Below are 22,107 nucleotides of genomic sequence, written 5' to 3' on the forward strand. Positions count from 1 at the left end.
GGGGGGGGGGGGTAGGAAATTGGTGAGGAGTTTTCCCTGAAAAGGAAACCTTCACAGGCTGTTGGTACCACACCCCCTGTCCGGAATCTGCTGACGCCACGGCACTCTAGCCCGGGCAACAGAGTGAGACTCTGTCTCAAAAAAAAAATGTGGGGGGGGGGGGAGATGGGGTCTTGCTATATTGGCCAGGCTGGTCTCAAACTCCTGGCCTCAAGTGATCCTCCTTCCTCAGCCACCCAAAGTGCCAGGACTATATGCATGAGCCACCATGCCCAGCCTAATTCTAACGCTTTTGAAATACATTTCCAAGTTCCCACCAGAAAAATTATACCAATTTATACTCCCACTTGCAATATTTGAAAGTGCCTATTTCTTTGAATCCTTTCTAACACTGGGTGTCAATACGACTTTTATTAATTTGGTAGGTTAAAATTCTATCTCCATTGAATTTACATTTCTTCACTTATTAAGGTGGCTAACAAATTTTTCACATATTTACTAAGGTTAGGACTGGACACTGGAAGCCAGATGCCTCTGGCTTTTTGTTTAGATGAATAAATTTCCCTTTTCTGTTTATCAGTTTGAGATCTCTGTCACTGAAACCTAAAGTATACTAACCAATACAGTGCTTGTAGGCATATAGAAGTCTTAAAATTTATGCAGTCATTCCTGTGTTTTATGGTTTTTTTCCTTTTATAGTTAGAAGCACACAAGAACATCTCATATTTACTGAAATATTTTCCATTTCTAGTTGGATATACATTTATTTGAATTTGAATTCTTTAATGTACCTGAAATTTATTTTGGTGAATAGTTATTAGGAAGAGTCTGTAACTTTATTTTTTTCTAATAGTTTAACCAATCATTTGATCAAAATTTACTTAATTCATTCTTTCTCCCACTGATTGAATAGTACCTTTACTATATGTTAAAGTGAACCTCTTAAAATACAAATTGGATCATGTCAAAGACCTGCTTTTGATAACTTTCCCTTGCATTTACAGAGGGCCTACAAAGTCCTGTAAGATCTCACCTCCTCCTTTCTTTGCAACCTTATGTTGCACCACTCTGTACATTGTTCAGTGTGCTCTGGGCACATTAGTCTTTGCATTCTTCAACAAATTTGTCTGAACATCTTCTAAGCATGCCGACCTTAGTAATCATATTATTCTTTCAGCCTAGAATGCTCTTTCTTCCACTTTCCAAACAGCTAGCTTCTCTGGTAAAATACTATCTCCTCAGAGAGGCCTTCTCTGACCACAGGACATAGCCATTTTTATGTCCTCATTTCAACAGATTCATGTGCATTATGCGTACCACATGGGTAGAGTTTAATTGACATTTAAAATGTTTTGAAACCCATTACACCATGATTTGGCATTAAATCAAAATGTTATGACGTAAGCTGAGAGCACTGAAACAGAGTAGCAGAACATATATATTTGTTATTAGTGAAGCAAATGTTGTTCTTCCCTGAAGGAATAAACACATTCCACATTTTGCAAGGGAACTGAGACTTTAAGGGACCCAAGAAAGGAAAATACCACAAATAGATGAAGCTGTATTATGTTTTCATACTGAGATATAAGCAAAAAGATAGTCAATCACGTGTAAAGCAAGAAAGTTCCAGCATCAAAACTTACAAATGGGTGGCAGAGGCTTGCAAGAAATAACAGACGATAGAGTAGCACTCTTAAAAAATGCTGCATCATGAACACCCTGGACAATACAGAGTATGATATTATATGGAAAAACAGCAGTATCAGCAACTGAATGAGAATCTCTGAATGTGGAGAAGTAGTAAGAATGACTTAACCAATTTATTTTTTTTATATTTTTTTATGTAGGCACAAGAGCAATATATGATAAAAATGTTTTTAAAGCCTAAACATTCTTTTAATAATTACAAAATAGAAATTCTAAGGGATAAAACATTGTATAATAGTGTGACTGTTTTATTTTCATTCTTATGCTGCATAAAATAATGGTACATCTTACATTGAAAGTATCTTAAATTCAGTGAAGTACATATGTCTAATAGAAATGCCAAAGGGAGATGGCCTTTCAAGGTTGATGCAGTGCTTTACGAGGCTAACACAGAAGGGTGAAGTCTCCATAAAACCCAAAGAAGAGATTATAAAATTCCTCTTTGGATCCTGTCTGAAGTCAGAGCTGAACCAGAAAAAAAAGAAGAAAGAGAGAGAGAGAGAGAGAAAGAAAGAAAGAAAAAAAGAGAGAAAGAAAGAAAAAGGAAGGAAGGAAAGAGAGAAAGAAAGAAAAGAGAGAGAAAAGTGCCAGAGGGAGAGAATAGAATAAGAAGATATTTAAAGTCATAATGATTGAGAATATTCTAGACTTGATGAAATAAATTAATTTTCAGTTCCCTGAACAGGGTAAATAAAACTAAATCCATACCTAGATACATGGTAGAAAAACCAAAGATTTGACAGACCAAGATAAGATATTGAAAGCAACTAAAGAGAAATGTTGTAAACAAAGCAAAAGAGAAACAACAAATCCCGTCCAACCTGTAACAACTGAAATTTTCACACAAATGACACAGATTTAAAACTGAGATTGCTCATATCTATCGTTAGGAAAATAAGGGGAAATGAGCATGTTTATACACGATCTTGGCTGGAGCATAAATAGCAGTCTTTTAGAGGTCAATATGGTAACATCAGAAATTTAAACGTGTATGCTCTTTGATTAAGCAATACTGCTTCAAGGAGTTGATATGACTAAAATTACCTAAATGTTCAAAGGTGTTTGTAATTACAATGGGAAATTGGTAAATTAGGTTACATACATGAGATATTATGCCATTTTCAAAAGAGGTACTGCTATAGAAAAGATAGACGTGGCATAAAATTAAAAGTACTTTACTGGCCAGGGGAAATGGTCCTTGCCTGTAATCTCAGCACTTTGGGAGGCCAGGGCAGGAGGATCACTTGAGCTCATGAGTTGGAGGCTGCAATGAGCTATACCGATCCCACTACTGCACTCTCGCCTGGGCAACAGCCCGAGACATTGTCTCAAAAAAAAAAGTTCATTTCGTAAACACTTAGGCAAAATACTTAACAGAGCACATTTAATTTTATTTATTTAATTTTTTTGAGATAGGATCTCCCTCTGTCGCCCAGGCGGGAGTGCAGTGGCGTCATCACAGCTCACTGCTGCCTCAAACTCCTGAGCTCAAGGGATCCTCCCGCCTCGGTCTCCCAAAGTGCTGGGATTACACACGTGAGCCACCACGCCTGGCCTGGAATGAACGCATTTTTAAATGTGTATTTGTATTTTTTAAAAAAGCTTAAAAGGCTGAATCCGGTCAACGATTGCATGATTTTATGAGTTTGGTATGCCTGTGGGGATGTTAAAAAACGATGAGTGGAAGTTAACTTTAACCAAACAGTACACCCCTTTATCGTATGACACTTTTAAGAGCGTATCACTTCTATAATAGCAAAAATAAAGTTCATATTTAAAGCAGCTGTACTCTTCGGGCTACAAGGCGGCTTTTCCTCCCGGTAGGTTTGAATTGCATTTCACTTTAGTGGCTGGAAACTTTCTACCCCCGGAGTGGGAGGCTGAGGAGACACTATAAAGCTATGGCTTGGCGCTCCGAGGCCTGACCCTGACCGCAGCCCCGACTCGCCTCGAGCCCAAGCTCAGGAATTAAGCAAAAAGGCGGGGAGACCTGTGGGATGCCGCTCCGCCCGCAGCCTGACGCTCAGTGCGCCTGCCCCGCCCCTGCGCCCGCATCCTCCAATGGATGTTCGGGGGCGGGCCTCACGCGGACCAGGGACACGATTGGTCCTAGAGTCTCTCCGCCCAGGCTGTGGGCGGGGCGGCGTGGTGACGTTGCAACGCTAGGCAGGGGAGAGCGCGCGCTTGCGGACGCGGCGGCATTAAACGGCTGCTGGCGTAGCTGACGGATCGTCGTCTTTCTTTCTCTGAGGCTCTCGCTGCTGTGCTCGCCCTCTCGCTGTCAGCCTCGAGAAGCCAAAACCAGCCAGACCTTCCTCCTTTCACTCGCCTGTAGCCGCGTCACCGCCACCATGTTCGAGGCTCGCCTGGTCCAGGGCTCCATCCTGAAGAAGGTGTTGGAGGCACTCAAGGACCTCATCAACGAGGCCTGCTGGGACATCAGTTCGAGCGGCGTGAACCTGCAGAGCATGGACTCGTCGCACGTCTCTTTGGTGCAGCTCACCCTGCGCTCCGAGGGCTTCGACACGTACCGCTGCGACCGCAACCTGGCGATGGGCGTGAACCTCACCAGGTGGGCCCCGGGGCGGCGGTGAGCGGGGCCCGGGCCCTTCCGCATGTCCGGCTCTTGGCGGGAGCCCCTTCGAGCCTGGCCTTCATTGGCTGGCGTGGACCATCCGAGCCTTCTCGTTGGCCTGCGACGCCGGGGGGCGGAGCCCAACGGAGAGCGCGGTTCCGAAAAGCCCGCGCTGGCTACCGCACGAACCGGCTCTTTTCGCGCCAAAGTCACAAAGCGGGTGGTGGCGGGAAAATGATCAGCTTTTTTGCAGTGCCAGGAAAACTGTTCCAGAGCTCTTTGCTCGTTAAATGCCAGTGGCCTTGAATGGGTTAGCCTTAGTCGTGGTTGACTTTAAACGCTTTATAATGTGCCCTCGTGAGAATGTGTGTCGCCCTGTCACCCTACTTAGGGGCAGCAGATTGTTTCTGGTGTTTCATTACAAAGTCGCAGCGCGCATCTGAACATCCTGAGTTGTGGAAAAATTTATCCAGGGCAATGGCTTTCAACTTTCTTACTGCTACATATCTAGAGCATTAAGTTTTAAAAATATGCTTACATTTTAAAAAGCTTATAAGAAATAATTACTCAAGCAATATGCAACGTGTTTTAACAGATTCATTAGATCATTTTTAAGGTTTGTCGCGGCTGGAGAATAATTTGTGCACTAAAGAGATTTTGCAGTTCAGAAAATACTGCTCTTTTATTTATGTAAATATGCCAGATTGCATTCCAAAATGGTTGGACCAATATACACATCCTCCAGCATGTTTACCCTCTTCACCAATTCTCAGACAGCATGACGGATGAAAATGGTAACTCCTAATTGCATTAGAAACCTAGATCTTGAGCAGATGGTGTTGATTTTAAACCCTGTGTCTTGTGTATTCTAGCATGTCCAAAATACTAAAATGTGCTGGCAATGAAGATATCATTACGCTAAGGGCCGAAGATAATGCGGACACCTTGGCACTAGTCTTTGAAGCACCAAGTAAGTTGTACCCTTTTAACTTACTGAGTTATACTACAGAAAATTAAAAATGCAGTGTCAGCATTTCCTAAAGTTGTCTCAATATTAAGATAATGTTGGTGATGGTTATAAAATTTACATCGTGGTTATCAACTCATGCTTTTTCTTCAACAACGTTTACTTTCTTTTGTTAGATCAGGAGAAAGTTTCAGACTATGAAATGAAGTTAATGGATTTGGATGTTGAACAACTTGGAATTCCAGTGAGTATCAGTTTCTAATTGTAGTGGTTACTGCACTGAATCATGATAGTTACATAAGATATGTTAATATAATTTAAGGTCTATTTCCTGACAGAACTTTTTCTAGAAATCTATCTACTAATACATGTTTCAAAGAGGGATTTTATTATTTGGCCTGCCATATAAGCTGTGTCAGAAGAAATTTATCAAGGTTAGGTTTATCAAGATCAAAGGAGAGAAGAAATGGTATGTTTAAAATATCCAATATCATGTTTTCTTTCAGAAAGCAATTCAGTCTGTTTGTACCATCATCATTTCTGTGCCATACCCTAATGTCTTCTTGAGTTAGCCCTGTATAGTGCATTGACTATTAAAAGTTTAACCTCTAATTTGTTTTCTTAGGATAATTATTCTTATGAAATACATGTTTTATATCTGCATTTATTTTTTGAGTGGTTGGGGTGTGTTAAGAAATATGTAATTTTGAATGATGTTTTAAAGTAATCAGAAAATCTAAATTCCAAGTTCTCATTTAGATGTTCATTCTTAAGAAAGTGAGGGTGCCAGATCTTTAAATTTCTAGCAATTAACATTTAAAATTTCTTTGTTTTATAGGAACAAGAATACAGCTGTGTAGTAAAGATGCCTTCTGGTGAATTTGCACGTATATGCCGAGATCTCAGTCATATTGGAGATGCTGTTGTAATTTCCTGTGCAAAAGATGGAGTGAAATTTTCTGCAAGTGGAGAACTTGGAAATGGAAACATTAAATTGTCACAGACAAGTAACGTCGATAAAGAGGAGGAAGCTGTAAGTAGGTTTTAAATAAATAGAAAATACTTTGAAGAGACTTGTAATACTGCTTGACATTAGGTTAATTACTAAAAATTAAATAAAAATGGACAAAATTATATCCCAAGTAATTTGTGAAAACTAAAAGATACTATTGAAATCTGCAAGTGATAAGTGCCATCCAATTTAGAAGTGTATCTGTGAGAAGGGAGTACAAATTCAGCTCTTCTACAAACCACAAAACACAATGGGTTTGTAGATCATGCCCAGACATGACCTAAGGATAGGATTGGGAAGGTAGGTGTCTATCCTTTAGCTTTCTAGAGATATTTACTCTGCCTCTACCAAATAATTGAGCACTGGACAGCAACTCAATTGAAGGATAGGGTTAGGGATAAAATTCTAGCTGTTATTAGCTCTAATGTAATCCTTATATTAGCTTTTTGTGTTGTGGTTCCAATCATTAGCCCATCGGTGGAGAAGCCAGTTGAGCAAAGTTAAGTGGCAATTTAACCAAAGTCACAGGCTGTAGGAATCAAGGGTTAAACAGGAGAGTCTCCTCGCTAAGGCTAGAAAGTAGACCTCTTGCAACTTGGTAAGAATTGCACTACGTTAAATACTGATTGGTGTGTAAATACCTAAGCTTTTTCCATTATTTGAAAGGGTGCCTAGAGAGCCCTCATTTAACAAAATGATGAAGAACTGTAATTCCTAAATATCTTTAAGTGAGGATTTTCCTGAAGTCAAGTTCTTTTTTTAATATCCTTAGTATTTATATACTAATACTTGATAATTATAGTAAAATAAAAAAATTTTACTGGCTAGCCTGAGCACCAGTTAAACTTGTAAATCAAGGATAATTAAAAGTCCTAACCTCATAGGGATTATTAGGATTACATAGTGTCTGGCATATTATAAGTTTACAATAAATATTAGATATTATTTTCTCACCCTTTGCATAAGTGGTCAACTCTCAGTTTAAATGAGGGTAAAACTCAGTTGATATAGAGATTTTTTTTAAAAAGCTCAATAACAAAGCCCAGGGACTAATTCTTTATCTGTCTCCTGAATCACATTTCCACTCCCCTGCTAACCTCAGTTTTTTCAAATCTCATTATTTTATCCACAAATATTGTAATAAAGTTCATATATTGAAATTGGTTTATATGGCCCTTAACTTTCTTTCAACCTATTGGTTCCCTCTTTTCCCCGGTGCCACTATAATCTGTTGAAGAAACTAGATCCATGCCTGGATTTTGCTGAGTGTATCCCTGTGTGTCAACACATTCCTGTATACTTCCTGTAAACTGGTAGCTACAGCTCCAGAGGGTCAATGACATTCAGGATGTTTATTTTGGGGGTGGTGAGAGCAAGAATACTTTAGAGGTGGTAGTGTGTACCTCTAGTAGGAGGCACAAGGTGTCTGGGTGTTTTTTGCAATATTAGCTATCATAGTCATTGTCTAGCTCCATTAAGTCATTAGCATTTGCGGAGTTGAAATATATTAATATACTTCATTCTTTCATTTATTAGTTGATTTATTAGAAATATTTCTCTAAAGAGAAGCTGTCCCATATTGCATAATTTGATTACCTCAGGTACAATTTAAATAGGAAAGGCTAAATACTTGGTTCTTTTGCTTTATTTATAGTCTTCAAAATTAGTTTTGTAGCACCCTCCAAAATGACCAATAAAGGTTTTTGGTTTTTAGTATATATTATGAATTCATGGATTATAACTTTTTTTTTTTTTTGAGAGAGAGTCTCGTTCTGTCACCCTGGGTAGAGTACAGTGGTGTCATTGTAGCTCACTGCAACCTCAAATTCCTGGGCTCAAGCGATCCTCTTGCCTTAGCCTCCTGAGTAGCTGGGACTACAGGCCCTCTCCACGACACTGGGCTAATTTTTCTATTTTTAGTAGAGACGGGGTCTTGCTCTTGCTCAGGTTGGTCTGGAACTCAAGCTCAAGCGATCTTCCCACCTCGGCCTCCAGAGTGGACAGGCGTGAGCCACTGTGCCTGGCCTGGATTGTAACTTCTATGATGTTTTTTCAGTGTGACGAATCTTTGCTTTCTCCTGTAGGTTACCATAGAGATGAATGAGCCAGTTCAGCTAACTTTTGCACTGAGGTACCTGAACTTCTTCACAAAAGCCACTCCACTCTCTTCTACAGTAACACTCAGTATGTCTGCAGATGTACCCCTTGGTAAGATAATAAATTCAAACATGTTTTCGTAGGTAGTGTATGTGATACTCCTCAGTAATTACCTATCTTCCTGTTTTCTTTCAGTTGTAGAGTATAAAATTGCTGATATGGGACATTTGAAGTACTACTTGGCTCCCAAAATTGAAGATGAAGAAGGATCTTAGGCATTCTCAAAGTCGAAGAAAATAAAACTAAGCTATTTGAGAACTGCTTCTGAGATTCCAGCATGTACTGAAGCCTTTCCTGTCAGGAAATATTGAGTACATATGTAGATATTTTCTGTAAATAACCTATTTTTCCCCCTCCATTCTCTACAATTTGTTTAAAGAATAAAGTCCAAAGTCAAATCTTGTTAACCTAGAAATATTTTGTCTTACTTAGAAATACTCCTTGTGATTTTTATAATACAAAAGAGTCTTGATTCTAAATGCAGTTTTAAGAATTGTTTTTCAATTTAAATAAAATTACCTGAATTTCAAATATCATAGGGCAGTGCCTTCATTTGGACCATGACTTTTGCAAATATCCTACTGAATTCTCAGCTATAGCTACCCTTTCACATAAATGTGTTTTTCAGTTTAGAGCAGCCTGGTGGAGATAGTAATAAAAAGTATCTCAAATGCCAGATATTTTGAGGGATTCATTTGTCAAACTTATTTTGTTATTCTAATTTGAGCTCAAGTAATGAACGGGGAGAGTAGAGCAAATCCTGTGTATTTCCTCATTTTGTCCTTTTAGTTAGCAAACATTAACACTTTTCAGAAGCTTACTGTACCCAGAATTGTGTGGGCTTCATAAGACTAGCATTGTTATAGTGTCTTAATGTGTCTTTTTAGCCTAGCGAGTCTTTTACAAGACTTGAAGTTTCAGTAGATGTGTGAATAGAGCTCAAGGAGTATGGCTGTGCAGAAATTTCTCTGTTACGAGTATTCTTTTTTGGGACTTCGCTCCCTTAAAGGATGAAGGTGTCTCAAATTCCATGGATGTTGGTTGGATCCAACCAAGAAAGTGAAAAGGCCCTGTAGTTGTGAAGAAAACATTCCCAGGAACTGCTACAAGGTCACTGGCATGTTAATTATTGAGAACTACTTTATTAGAATTTTTTTCCAGATCCCCACATTGCTTATATTTTTTTTCCCAATGTATTTTGTTTGGTAGATAAAATGACTGGTTTCTTTGTTGTATTACTTGGACAGTTCCAGTTATTGTGGATGTTAGAACTGACTATCCAGGAAGTATTCATTACCTACGGCATACCTGCAAGAGGGGAAGAAGAAAGGCTGTAAAGGGGGCTGATGGAACTTTTTGAGGTGACGGAAATATTTTATCTAGCCTGGTGATGGTTCCAGTACTGCATGCGTTTGACAGAACGTCCAGTTGTGTTTTACTGTATGCAAATTATACCTTAATAAACCTAACTTTAAAAAGCTTCACTTGCGGCAAAATGTCCCTGTGGGCAGGCCTTTCTTACCTGGGCAAGGCCTGATGACCAGCAGAGGGAAACAAGCACAAGAATGAGGGGCTACTTCAAGGAATGTAGCGACGGGGTTGAGATCTGGTGGCTCTGCCCAGCTCCGATTCCGCCTCCCGGGTACACTGCGATCCCTACCCCGCCTCAGAGGCGTTAGAGGAGGAACAACGTAGCGGGCTTGCCCTGGGCCTGACTGTGACCCAGGTGGGCGGGGACCCTAAAATACCCGCCCACCAGCCGCAGTGGAGGGGGCTGGTGGCGGGCACAGGTCGGGGCGCCTTCCGAAACGGCGGCGGCAGCGTTCGGACAGAGCCGCCCCAGAGCCCCGACGCCTCCTGCAGGTTCCACTCGCCGGCACTCGCAAAGCGCTAGCACCAGGCGCGTCCAGGAAGTGAATGAGAAGACGTCGCTCTGGGTGACGCAGATTCCGGCGCGCCACTTCCGGCGCTCTAGTCCGTGCTTGGGTGGACTGTGTGGCAGTTAGGTGGGCCGTGCCATGCAGCCTCGGGCTCCTCCGCTGCCAAGCGTGGGCGAGCTCTCGGCTCGCGGGGCACTGGCGCGGCGCTCTGGTAAGGCGTGCGTGCGGCGGGGCGCGAGCGGAAACGCCCTTTTCGGGCTCGGCGTGGCGGAGTCTGCGCTCTCCGCCGAAATCAAGTCGAGTCCTCCGGGTGTAGCGTTCGCCCGTCCAGGCACGGTTGGCCTCTTTCCAGAGATCAGTGTTGTTTGTTTTACGTGCAACTTCGCTTTGGTTCTTATTTCTCTCCCTGGCGAGATCTGGAGACGGGCAGGAAAATAGCGTATGGTGAGGCATGTAATGCCAGGCACTGTGCCAGGCGCTTTACTGATGCTTTCATAATTCTTGCAACATTCAGTTGTGGAGGGAATTTGGGGGTTGCAATGAGCTGGTAAAAAGTCTGTTGGGAAGTTGGACTGATACTTTGAAAATACTCCATCGACTTACATTTTTCCTTTTCTCGTCTTTTAGAATCCTTACTCTTGGCCGGGCGCGGTGGCTCACGCCTGTAATCCTAGCACTCTGGGAGGCCGAGGCGGGCGGATCATTTGACCTCAGGAGTTTGAGACCAGCCTGAGCAAGAGCGACACCCCGTCTCTACTAAAAATAGAAAGAAATGATCTGGACACCTAAAAATATATAGAAAAAATTAGCTGGGCATGGTGGCACGTGCCTGTAGTCCCAGCTACTCGGGAGGCTGAGGCAGAAAGATTGCTTGAGCCCAGGAGTTTGAGGTTGCTGTGAGCTAGGCTGACGCCACGGCACTCTAGCCTGAGCAACAGAGAGGGACTCCGTCTCAAAAAAAAAAAGAATCCTTACTCTTTGCCAGGAATAAGCATTCCTTTCTCCTCTCCCTCATGCCCTGTGATTTTTTTTTTTTAGTTTTGATGCGGGTATATCAATAATTAATGGCAGAGTATGTAATTTTTTTAAAAAATAGTGATAAAAATCAAATATGATTGTCATCAAACCCCCTCACATTGGTAGTTTGAACTTTTAAGTTTTATAAAATTAAATGTAATCTAGATTTCAACACTAAACACCTAGTGTTTGCCACACAAAAGGGTTAGTTTGATCTAACCTTTTTAGAAAAGTACATAGATGAGCATTATTGTAACTTTTTATTTTTATTTATTTATTTATGTATTTATGAATGAATGAATGAGACAGAGTTTCGCTGTGTTGCCTGGGCTAGAGAGCTGTGGCATCAGCCTAGCTCACAGCAACCTCAAACTTCTGGGCTCAAGTGATCCTCCTGCCTCAGCCTCCCAAGTAGCTGGGACTACAGGCAAGAATCACCACACCCAGCTAATTTTTCTATTTTCGTAGAGACAGGGTCTCGATATATTGTGCAGGCTGGTCTCAAACTCCTGGCCTTAAGCGATACTCCTGCCTTGGCCTCCCAAAGTTCTAGGATTACAGGCATGAGCCACCATGGCCAGCTTAAATTTTTTTAATTTAAACATCTTGTTTTTAAATCTTATACACTGTCTCTTAAGCTAGTGACAGAATAGCCATGATTTCATTACTGTTGTCTGCTTTGAATATTTTGGTCAGTAAACGAGATTTTTATTCACTTTTTTGAGGGAGCTACAGAAGTAATTGAAAATGAAATCACTACTACTTTCAGTGCTTGGGATGGGGCAGGGAGACAGGCATTTCTGAAGGCACTGGTATAGTACTGATAGCCAGGTGCTTAGCCAAATTTACAAGAAGTTTCATAGATCTTTTACATTAAAAGGATAATCTCTATCACGGGGAAATAGGCAGAGCACTGATGTGAATGTATTCCCTTCCCTGCCCTCTCCTTCCTCCTTAGCAAATAAGAGAATCACTGTAGTATATGCTGCTCTTTCTTTTTCCTATACAATACTGCATAGGTGTGTCAGGTGGACCTGGATTTAAATCACCACTCTTCCACCTAATCTCTGTGTGATTTTGGAAAAATTAAGAGGCAGGGAACCTTGGTGGCAAGATAAAGTGGGATCTGGTTCTTAGTGTCTTGGCTGTCATTGTACAAGGACAAACCAAAGCAAATACCTAATGAGAAAGTTTTTACTGTGTGAGAGGAATATCTAGATTTAAGAGTAGTGAAGCCTAAATTGCCAGTTGCAAGTATGACATGACAGCCCAGAACTCCAATGCATAATATCTGAGAGTCCTGAACTCATTGGCTTTAATGCACCATTGTCATCTACAGACAATAACAGGGTTTTTTTTGTTTGCAGACTATAGCTGTGTCAGTGTGTTATGATGCCTTCTCGTACTAACCTGGCTACTGGAATCCCCAGCAGTAAAGTGAAATACTCAAGGCTTTCCAGCACAGACGATGGCTACATTGACCTTCAGGTATATGCAGAAAGTAACTGACAAGATGCACTGCATATGTTTCTGTTGTTAGCAGGAAAACCTTCCCAGTGGAGGTTTTGCTAACTGTCCCTGGGGATTAGAGGGGGTAGCAAGAAGTAAACTCAGCTCTGCAACCCTTTCAGCCATAGCTTGCAGAAGAGGACCTTGGCAGGGCAGTTTCAAACCAATTCCAATATTGTCCATTTCTAAGAATTTTTTAGTTATAACACCAGAGTCCTGTAGTTCCAAGTTTTATTTAGTTTATCCAGAAAATAAATCAGATTGTGTTTTGTTAAGCGGAGTTTTTTTAAGGAATTTTAAAATTTTTGCTAAGCAGAATTTTTTGTCACCGGTTTATTTACACTTTAGTCAAAGCCAGTTCATCTTTTAAGGGAGAAACTTACTGCTGAAGCCAGCAGATTGTGGGAATCTTCCTTCTTTCCTGATGTCATGAGATCCAATTTATTAAAGGTATTCTTTGTGACAAACAGTGAGTAAAACAGAATAATAAATTTGTTCCTACCCTTACCATTTACAAAATAGTAATACAGCATCTCCTTTTGCCTGCTTCCCCTTGGAATAGATTATTCTAGGTTGGTCCAGGGCCGAGGAGGAAGTAGCAGGAACCCATCCCTTTAAATATAAATAAATAAATAATTCTTCATACTCTTGGACCTGCATTTGAAGGAGAGATAAAAATAGATCTGGGAAGCTTTCAGCAAGTTAGATCAGATATAGCCATGAGCCAAACCTTAGGTTTGTCTCTGGATCTTAACCTTGAATTGAACTTACTCATAAGGCAGGTTACATGCTCCGTGGAGCAAGCAACTAATGCTTTAGAAAAAGCTGAAATTGTCTGTTTCTAGAACCTTTAAGCATATACTAACTTAACTTTGATTCCAGAAATCACTTATTTTCTTCTCCAAATCATGGTATTCATTCTTAAATCCCCATAGATTAGTACAGCCATCTGTGTGCCAGGCACTTAGTAAATATGTCCAATGGATGAATGACCATCAAGCAGTTTCCGTTTTTGTAAAAAAAAAAAAAAAAATTTCTTATGAACATGGGGTAAGAGTAGAACTAGAAAGGATGACATTCCTCTGGGACCTTTTCGAGTGACTGTTAGAGCAATAACTAGAGCATTGTCTCCTGCCTGTGCCTTTCCTTTCCTTCCCAGAGCTGCACTGGGTGGTAGGACATATTTCAAGACCCAGAAATCATCCAGTTTTTTCCTTAATTATGCTCCCTGTTTTAAAGTATCTGAGCTGTGGTATTTTCATAATGTCCTTCCTTGTCTTTTTTGTTTCTCTTCCAGTTTAAGAAAAGCCCTCCTAAGATTCCTTATAAGGCCATTGCACTTGCCACTGTGCTATTTTTGATTGGCGCCTTTCTCATCATCATAGGCTCTCTCCTGCTGTCGGGCTACATCAGCAAAGGGGTAAGCTGACGTTCATTGGGAATGTGCTGTGAGATCTTTAAAATGTTAGCCAAGGCTCTATTGTTTTTATGTTCATTTCTAGTACAGCAGATTCCAAAAGAAAGATTTCCTTTTATATTATTTTCTCTGATGACAAAACATGTTTTTCTTCCTTTGAGCAACATTAAACTTCCATAGCTCCTATGAGGGTTGTGGGTGCTGGTAGACAAACTTAATCTCTGAGGTACTAGGCAATTTGCCCACTGTCATAGTTTGGAACAGTACAGCTGACGCTGGCATCCAAGATACCCGATTGGTAAAGAGCTGTAGCTGGAGTAATACTGTGTCCTTATAGGTTTGCAACCCACTGGCAAGCGTTTGGAGAGAAACAGTGATTTTTCTATAGGTCTCGGGTCAATGAGCCTCATAAATCAGTCCTTCTCATGTTAGGTTTAGTTGGAGTTTCTGTTGAGCTTCAATGTGATGCCTTAGAAACCTAAGGTTTCTTAGATACCTTAGAACCTAAGGTTCTTTCTCCTGGGCTGTCCCTGTATACAAAGTGTCTGAGTTATCCTGAACTGATTCTGACCATGATTAACATACAGCAGGCTGGGAGATGATGGTCATATCACTCTACAGAGAGAACACTGCCCAGAGCCGAAATTACCGGTATTATCGTTGGAATTGGGAATGGTGTCACAATAAAGTGGCTGCATATGGTTTTTAAGAGGTGTGTCTGATTTGCCTTAGGTTGTAAGCTATTAAAAGCTACTGTATGGCTACCAGAGGCTTTTTTTTTTTTGAGACAGAGTCTCTCTCTGTTGCCCGCGCTAGAGTGCCCTGGCGTCCACCTACCTCACAGCAACCTCAAACTCCTGGGCTCAAGTGATCCTTCTGCTTCAGCTTCCCGAACAGCTGGGACTACAGGCATGCGCCACATGCCCGGCTAATTTTTTCTATATATTTTTAGTTGTCCAAACAATTTCTTTCTATTTTTAGTAGAGACGGGGTCTCGCTCTTGCTCAGGCTGATCTCGAACTCCTGAGCTCAAACAATCCTCCTGCCTCAGCCTCCCAGAGTGCTAGGATTACAGGCGTGAGCCACCGCGCGCAGCCCAGAGGCTTTCATGATGCAGTTAAATTTGGACACCTAACATCAGGACTGTGTCTTCGGTTAACTTTCATTGAATCATGCAGTATTAATCCGAGGGGTACAGTAAGGAGTCTGTTAATGATACAAAAATTGAAAGGTGGCCAGGCATGGTGGCTGACGCCTGTAATCCCAGCACTTGGGGAGGTAGAGATGGGAGGATCACTTGAGGCCAGGAGTTCGAGGCCATCCTGGACAACACCTCTTTTTTAAAAAATCGATTATAGCCCTGACTAAAGCATTATAAAACATATCCACGTAACAAAAACATTTGTACCCCCTTAATATTTTGAAATAAATTTTTTTAAAAAACAGAAATGCAAGTCATACAAAGAATACTGGAGGAAAAAATTGAAAACAGAGGGAGATAAGATTGATGCAACAAATACCATTTCACCTTGTGTAGTTTACAGAAGACTACCTTATAAATATGGATAAAGATATTAAGAAATTAATAAAGAAAATCACTAATAGATTTTGTTTTGTTTTTGGGTTTGGAGTTTTTTACTTTTTATTAACTTTAAATATAAACTCTAAAATACAATATAACTTTATATTTCAAACAGAAGTAGAGGGAATAGTTTAATTACCCCCATGTGTCCACCACCCAGCATCAATAGTTATAAACATTTTGCCAATATTGTTTCATCTATCCACCCAACTTTTGTCCCTATATATTAAATACCAGATTTATATTTTGTTGATAAATTCTTAAGTGTACAATTTCAGTATGCATCTCTAACAGTTTTTACATAACTTTAGTGGCACTGTCTTAATATCATTTGCCTTGTTGTTCCTCTACTCCTTGTATTTCTCGCAAACTTAGATTTAGGGTCTTGCTTAGATTCCGGTTGAGTTTTGTTTGTTTTAGGAAGACTCTTTCCTAAGAGATGTTATGTATTTGCGATAGCACATTGGTTCTCAAACTTAAGCATCAAGCAGAATTACCTGATACATTCATTAACTTATAGATTTTTCTGCCCCACTCCCTGTGATTCCAGTTCTGTAGGTCTAGGGTGGGGCCTGAGAATTTATATATCTAACAAGTTCCCAGGTATTGCCAGAGGTCAGTGGAACACATTTGAAGAACCATTGCTATAGCATTACATTAGGAGGCACATAATGAATGGTTGGTTTTTTTGTTTTTTAAGAGACAAGGTCAGCTGGGCGCAGTGGCTCACACCTGTAATCCTAGCACTCTGGGAGGCTGAGGCAGGAGGATCACTTGAGCCTAGGAGTTTGAGGTTGCTGTGAGCTAGGCTTGCCACGGCACTCTAGCCCAGGCAAGAGAGTGAGACTCTGTTTCAAAAAAAAAAAGACAGGGTCTCACTCTGTCACCTAGGCTGGAGTGCAGTGGTGAGGTCATAGCTCACTGTAATGCGAACTCCTGGGCTCAAGCAATCCTCCCACCTGAGCCTCCCCAGTAGCTGAGACTATAGGTGCATACCACCACACCCGGCTAATTTTTTTTTTTTATGTAGAGACAGGGTCTTACTATGTTGCCTAGGCTGGTCTCGAACTCCTGGCCTCGAGTGGTCCTCTTAGCTCAGCCTCCCAAAATGTTAAGATTACAGGGATGAGCCACCACACCCAGCAGCTTGTCTTAATTTTAAATGATATTAAGATTGAGCACTGGGTTTAGGTATCATCACCCTAATTCATTTATTACGAATGTCCCCATCACCCTTTCCACTAATGAATCTAATTCTCTCAGTTTGTGCATTTATCAACTGAAATTCTCTCACAAGGTATTTTCTCAAATCTACCATTTGGTTACCCTAAAATATAGTGTTTAGTAAAGGTAGGAAAAATGTTTATTTCTCTTTATTTATCAACTTTTTTTTTTTTAGACAGAGTCACTTTGTCATCCTAGGTAGAGTGCAATGGCATGATCCTAGCTCACTGCAGCCTCAAACTCCTGGGCTCAAGCAATCCTCCTGCCTCAGTCTCCCAAGTAGCTGGGACTACAGGTGTGCACCACCACACCCAGCTAATTTTTTCTATTTTAGGTAGAGACAGGTCTCGCTCTTGTTCAGACTGGTCTAGAACTCCTGACCTCAAGCAGTCCTCCCACTTTGGCCTCCCAGAATGCTAGGATTACAGGTGTGAGCCACCGCACCCAGCCTACCAACTTTTGTAAAAATATACCTACTAACCTCCAAAGAATTGTTAGTATCATTTTGAACTTGTCATTTTATTTACATGTTTATGTTTTGATCAGTTACAGTCTGTATTCTTTTTAAAATATAAATTGTCCCATATTTATTCAGGAGGTTCCCCTTCAAGTTACTCCTGTGTCCCTCAAACCTGTAGCCCTTGATAGGGATAGGTTCTGTGCTTTCTGGTATAGGTTATCCCAGGCCCACCTGCATATTTCCTGCCCCCAAAGTAAACAGCTTTTTCTCTAAGGAGCCCTGCTTTCTTTCAGTTGGAAATAGATTTAGAGGTCACAATCTACCCAGATTAGTGATGCTCATTATATTGGGTTGTCATTCTTTCCAGGCCTTTTTAGTGACAGAATCAGGAAATAAATATTTTAAAAAATAAGGGAAAATAATTTCATATAGACATTTCCAATGCTTTTTAAGATTATAGATTTTGAACTTAACATCTTTAATTTTTATGTATGTCAATTCTAATTGTATTGATAAAATTACTTGCCATATTCTACATTGCACATACAATAGCGTCAAAATAACAACAGTATTACTGCTAAGTATAAGAAGGAAAGGCCGGGCGTGGCTCATGCCTGTAATCCTAGCACTCTGGGAGGCTGAGGCAGGAGGATCTCTTTTTTTTTTTTTGAGACAGAGTCTCACTCTGTTGCCCAGGCTAGAGTGCCGTGGCATCAGCCCAGCTCACAGCAACCTCAAACTCCTGGGCTCAAGCAATTCTTCTGCCTCAGCCTCCCAAGTAGCTGGGACCACAGGCATGCACCACCACACCCGGCTAATTTTTTCTATGTATTTTTAGTTGTCTGATTAATTTCTTTCTAATTTTTTTTTTTTAGTAGAGACGGGGTCTCGCTCTTGCTCAGGCTGGTCTCGAACTCCTGAGCTCAAACAATCTGCCCACCTCGGCCTCCCAGAGTGCTAGGATTACAGGCGTGAGCCACCGCGCCGGCCCAGGAGGATCTCTTGAAGCCAGGAGTTCGAGACCAGCCTGAGCAGGAACGAGACCCAGTATCTACTAAAAATAGAAAAATTAGCCAGGCTTGGTGGCTTGGGCCTGAAATCCCAGCTACTCAGGAGGCTGAGGCAGAAGGATCCCCTTGAGCCCAGAAGTTTGAGGTTGCATTGAGCTATGATGATGCCACTGCACTCTACCCAGAGCAACAAAGCGAGACTCTTGTCTCCAAAAAAAAAAAAAAAGAAGAAGGAAGGAATTTAAAAAGGATAAGGCTGCAGACAGGAGTGTTGGCTCATTCCTATAATCCTAGCACTTTGGGAGGCTGAGGCAGAAAGATCACTTGAGGCCAGGAATTCAAGACCAGCCTGGGCAACACAGTAAGACCCTGTCTCTACAAAAAATTAAAAAAGGACAAAAAGCCTGAATGCACTGTAAGTTTTCTTTGCAATTCTTTTAATCCTTAGGATATATTGCATTAGGGATGTACAGTTAAAATCTTACAAAAGATTTAAAAAGTCAAAAATGTAAAATAAGATTACAGAAATAGCACACCAAGTATGTCAGTTGTGAGAGTTGCAGATTTTACTCTTTTTGATGCTCACTTTGTCCATTTTTTACCTGAGAGAGCCCCTTCAAGTTCTCTTCCTTCGGTTTTAAATTCACATTTGAGTCATTGTGTGCTACCTGGGGCCACTTGCTTTACATATGTTACCTCATTTAATTTTCACAATAACCATAAATACTCATTTCTGTTTGTGGTTGAGGCAGCCAAAATTATGTTGATTAGATAACTTATCAATATCCATTGTGTCATCCTTGCTAAAAGTGGATTTTTAGATTGGGTTTAAATCTTTAGATGAGGGAAATCTTCCTAAGCTTAAAAACAATGAAAAAAATCCACAGAGAAAAAGGAGGATGCACTTACATGTATAAGCATTTTAAACTGCATTTTAGAACACAAGGCAAACAAAACAACTTTATAAAGGCATATGCATTCATTCAGCACTCTTACGGATCCTCTAGTTCGTATATGCTGGGTAGAGCTGGGGGTGTAAGGATGACAAAGTCCCTGCCTCATGGACCTCCCCAAAATGTCGAAGCCCTCCTTATAAAGAGCCTACTAAGGAAATAATATGAGAGGCCAAGAAAAACACAGAAATTTATTGTGGTATTCTGTACAATTGCAAAAAGTGAAAAACAACCAAAGTGTCCAACAGCCATGTGGGGGGCCAATCAAGTAGAACTGCAGTACCTCCATTTCAGTGGAATGTTACACACCATTGCAGTTTAAATATGCAAAGAGTTTTTAATAATATTGGCAATTGCTTGTTCTAAAAAAAGATAAACAGGACAAAGAGTATGGTGTATTCACAACTAGGAACTTTTAAAAAGGAGCAAAAGGAAATAAGCCCAAATATCTGTGGTTGAGAATGGATAATTTTTCTTATATATCATTTTTAGTACTTTGTAGTGTTTCTTCAATTTATAATCAGGAGGAAAAGAGATATAAATCTTTTCCCTTAGTAGTGTATTTCCCAAAGAAAATGTTCTGCAAGTGTAAAATACTGATCTGTACGTTGCGTCCATGACTTTTTTTAAAAAAATTCGTAACTTGTATGGTACTAATATGTTTGCCCCCTTCTGCCACCAGGGGGCAGACCGAGCTGTTCCAGTCCTGATCATTGGCATTCTGGTGTTCCTTCCTGGATTTTACCACCTGCGCATTGCCTACTATGCATCCAAAGGCTACCGGGGTTACTCCTATGATGACATTCCAGACTTTGATGACTAGCACCCACCCCAGCCCTGAGGAGAGAAGTCACAATGGACTACACCTAGCTTTGAGATACTGAGCAAAAAGTGTGGCTAAGGGCTAAGGAATTCTACAGTTTGCAATGTTTAACAAAACAATGGCCAGATTATGGGTCCATCCCCAAGATGTTAACTGAGTTTACAATTAGCTAATTAGGACATGCTCTGTTTTTCAGCTCCTGGCCCTGGCAAAGCTCCTGACAAGTTTTTCTGCTGGAATATGTATCATGGAACAATAGCAATGTTAATTGTCTGGGAAAACAGGAGGTTATTCTGTAGTGGAAAGTGTTACTGCCACCACCCTCTTTAGAATTGAGTGTTTCTGTTAAATGGTCTTCATTGTCAATTTGTTCTTGTAGCATATGGAAGAATGCAGGATGTCTAATTTCTTATTACTAAGTAATTTATTTTTAAAATATCTAAGTATCTTATCCCCTATACTTACTTCTACATTCACATTCTAGTGGAAGACCTTGGTAAAATCAAATATCAGTGTGGGTATATCTGTAATATATTTTACTCTCTTATTGACAGCAACCAGGAATTTTTTAAACTGCAGAGCAACTTTTCAAAATGTGAACACTTTCTCTGTTTACCAATCCTTGGCCAGCTCTGAGCTATATCACCAATAGGTTGAACGGCATATAATATGGGTCATTCTGTCCTTTGTAGATCAAGATGTTCTGTATATCATGCCTTTAAGGATGGACTTTTGGCTGTTTCCTAATGAAAAATGTAGATAAGGGTGGTTATTTAGAGTTTATAACCCTATTGCCAGCACCTTGTATTATGTTGTCATTCTGCTAAAGATCACAAGTCTGGTTTGATCCCTAGAGACTAGACTGCCTTAGGCTGATTCTGTTTCCTAGCTTGCAAAAAAGTGACTTGTACTCAAATTAAAATGTTGAAATCCAAATCCTAAACTTAAAATGAGTTAACTTTAAACATTTCCAAAAACATTTCAGTGATCTTATGGTATCTTAAATCCTAGTACCCAGAATTACCTTTGTTTTCAGGTTACTTGCCCTGTGGGTTAGACTCTTCTTTCTAGTCATTCTTTTGCTATGAGGTTGTGGACTTGGGCAGCTAGAAGCTGGACGTGTCATCAGCTGCGATTTGGAAGCTGTGGGTCGAGCAAGTCTTCAAGTGAAGATGAGTTTTGCATGTGTTAAATTTTAGGTGTCTACTTGATATCCAGGTGGAGCTGTTGAGGTAGTTACAGTGCACATTTGTGTCTAGAGTGCAGGAGGGGTTCTAGACTGGAGATAGAAATCTGGGAGTTAGTGTTTGGACAATGTCTTGGGAGCCACAGGGGTAGATGAGAGCACCATGGAGTAAGTGCACATGGAGGAAAAAAGAGGACTCGGCAAACGAGGGACAAAGAGAAGGTGTCCTAAAGCAACTTCTAAGATTAGGCACATTTAGTAATGGGAGGGTAGGCTGGGGTCCAGTATTCTAGGATTCTTGGGCCTTGACAGTGAAGATGTGAGATGATATATAAAGCTTTATCTTGGGCAGTGTTTGCAAAACAAAGCCCAGACCAGGATGTTTCTGCCAAACTAAATCATTTGGTCCTTATAAAGGTAATGCTGCTGGTCAAAAAAAATCAAAGTGGAACAGAAGGGTATAAATGAGAAGTAAAATTTGAGGGGGTGGGGAGTGAACATTTTCTCCCCCAGCTCACCTCCCAAGGTTATCCAAAGTTTCTTGTATATCCTTCCTAAAATGCTCTAAGCCACATAAACATATATATCCATTTTTTTAAAACTTTGGCTCCTGCTGTATGGTTCTATA

General features: G+C 40.6%; 2 protein-coding genes across 5 annotated transcripts in view; both read left to right on the plus strand.

Moving 5' to 3' along the window:
• PCNA (proliferating cell nuclear antigen) overlaps positions 1-8,954 on the plus strand; it is an 11,283-nt gene extending 2,329 nt beyond the window's left edge. Inside the window, exons 2-7 of one of the 2 annotated variants that reach the window (XM_012639273.1) lie at positions 3,959-4,279; positions 5,155-5,252; positions 5,426-5,493; positions 6,088-6,282; positions 8,346-8,469; positions 8,554-8,954. In XM_012639273.1, coding sequence (XP_012494727.1) covers positions 4,059-4,279; positions 5,155-5,252; positions 5,426-5,493; positions 6,088-6,282; positions 8,346-8,469; positions 8,554-8,633 — 786 coding nt within the window. In that variant the 5' untranslated portion in view covers positions 3,959-4,058 and the 3' untranslated portion in view covers positions 8,634-8,954. Of the gene's footprint in view, positions 1-3,843; positions 4,280-5,154; positions 5,253-5,425; positions 5,494-6,087; positions 6,283-8,345; positions 8,470-8,553 lie in introns of those variants that run through there. The other variant, XM_012639272.1, reaches the window with a different exon arrangement.
• A 1,417-nt stretch (positions 8,955-10,371) lies between these two features.
• TMEM230 (transmembrane protein 230) lies at positions 10,372-22,045 on the plus strand. Of its 3 annotated transcripts, none has more exons than XM_012639274.1 (4): positions 10,372-10,509; positions 12,683-12,803; positions 14,122-14,244; positions 20,153-22,045. In XM_012639274.1, the coding sequence occupies exons 2-4, from the start codon at positions 12,705-12,707 to the stop codon at positions 20,291-20,293; spliced, it is 363 nt and encodes a 120-aa protein (XP_012494728.1). In that variant the 5' UTR covers positions 10,372-10,509; positions 12,683-12,704; the 3' UTR covers positions 20,294-22,045. The 3 variants fall into 3 exon arrangements, with proteins under 3 accessions (XP_012494728.1, XP_012494731.1, XP_012494730.1); XM_012639277.1 differs by lacking the exon at positions 10,372-10,509 and adding an exon at positions 10,556-10,629; XM_012639276.1 differs by lacking the exon at positions 10,372-10,509 and adding an exon at positions 10,641-10,742.
• The last annotated feature ends 62 nt before the right edge of the window (positions 22,046-22,107 follow it).

Source organism: Propithecus coquereli, unplaced genomic scaffold (assembly GCF_000956105.1).
Source record: "Propithecus coquereli isolate 6110/MARCELLA unplaced genomic scaffold, Pcoq_1.0 Scaffold139, whole genome shotgun sequence".
Classification (NCBI taxonomy): Eukaryota; Metazoa; Chordata; class Mammalia; order Primates; family Indriidae; genus Propithecus; species Propithecus coquereli.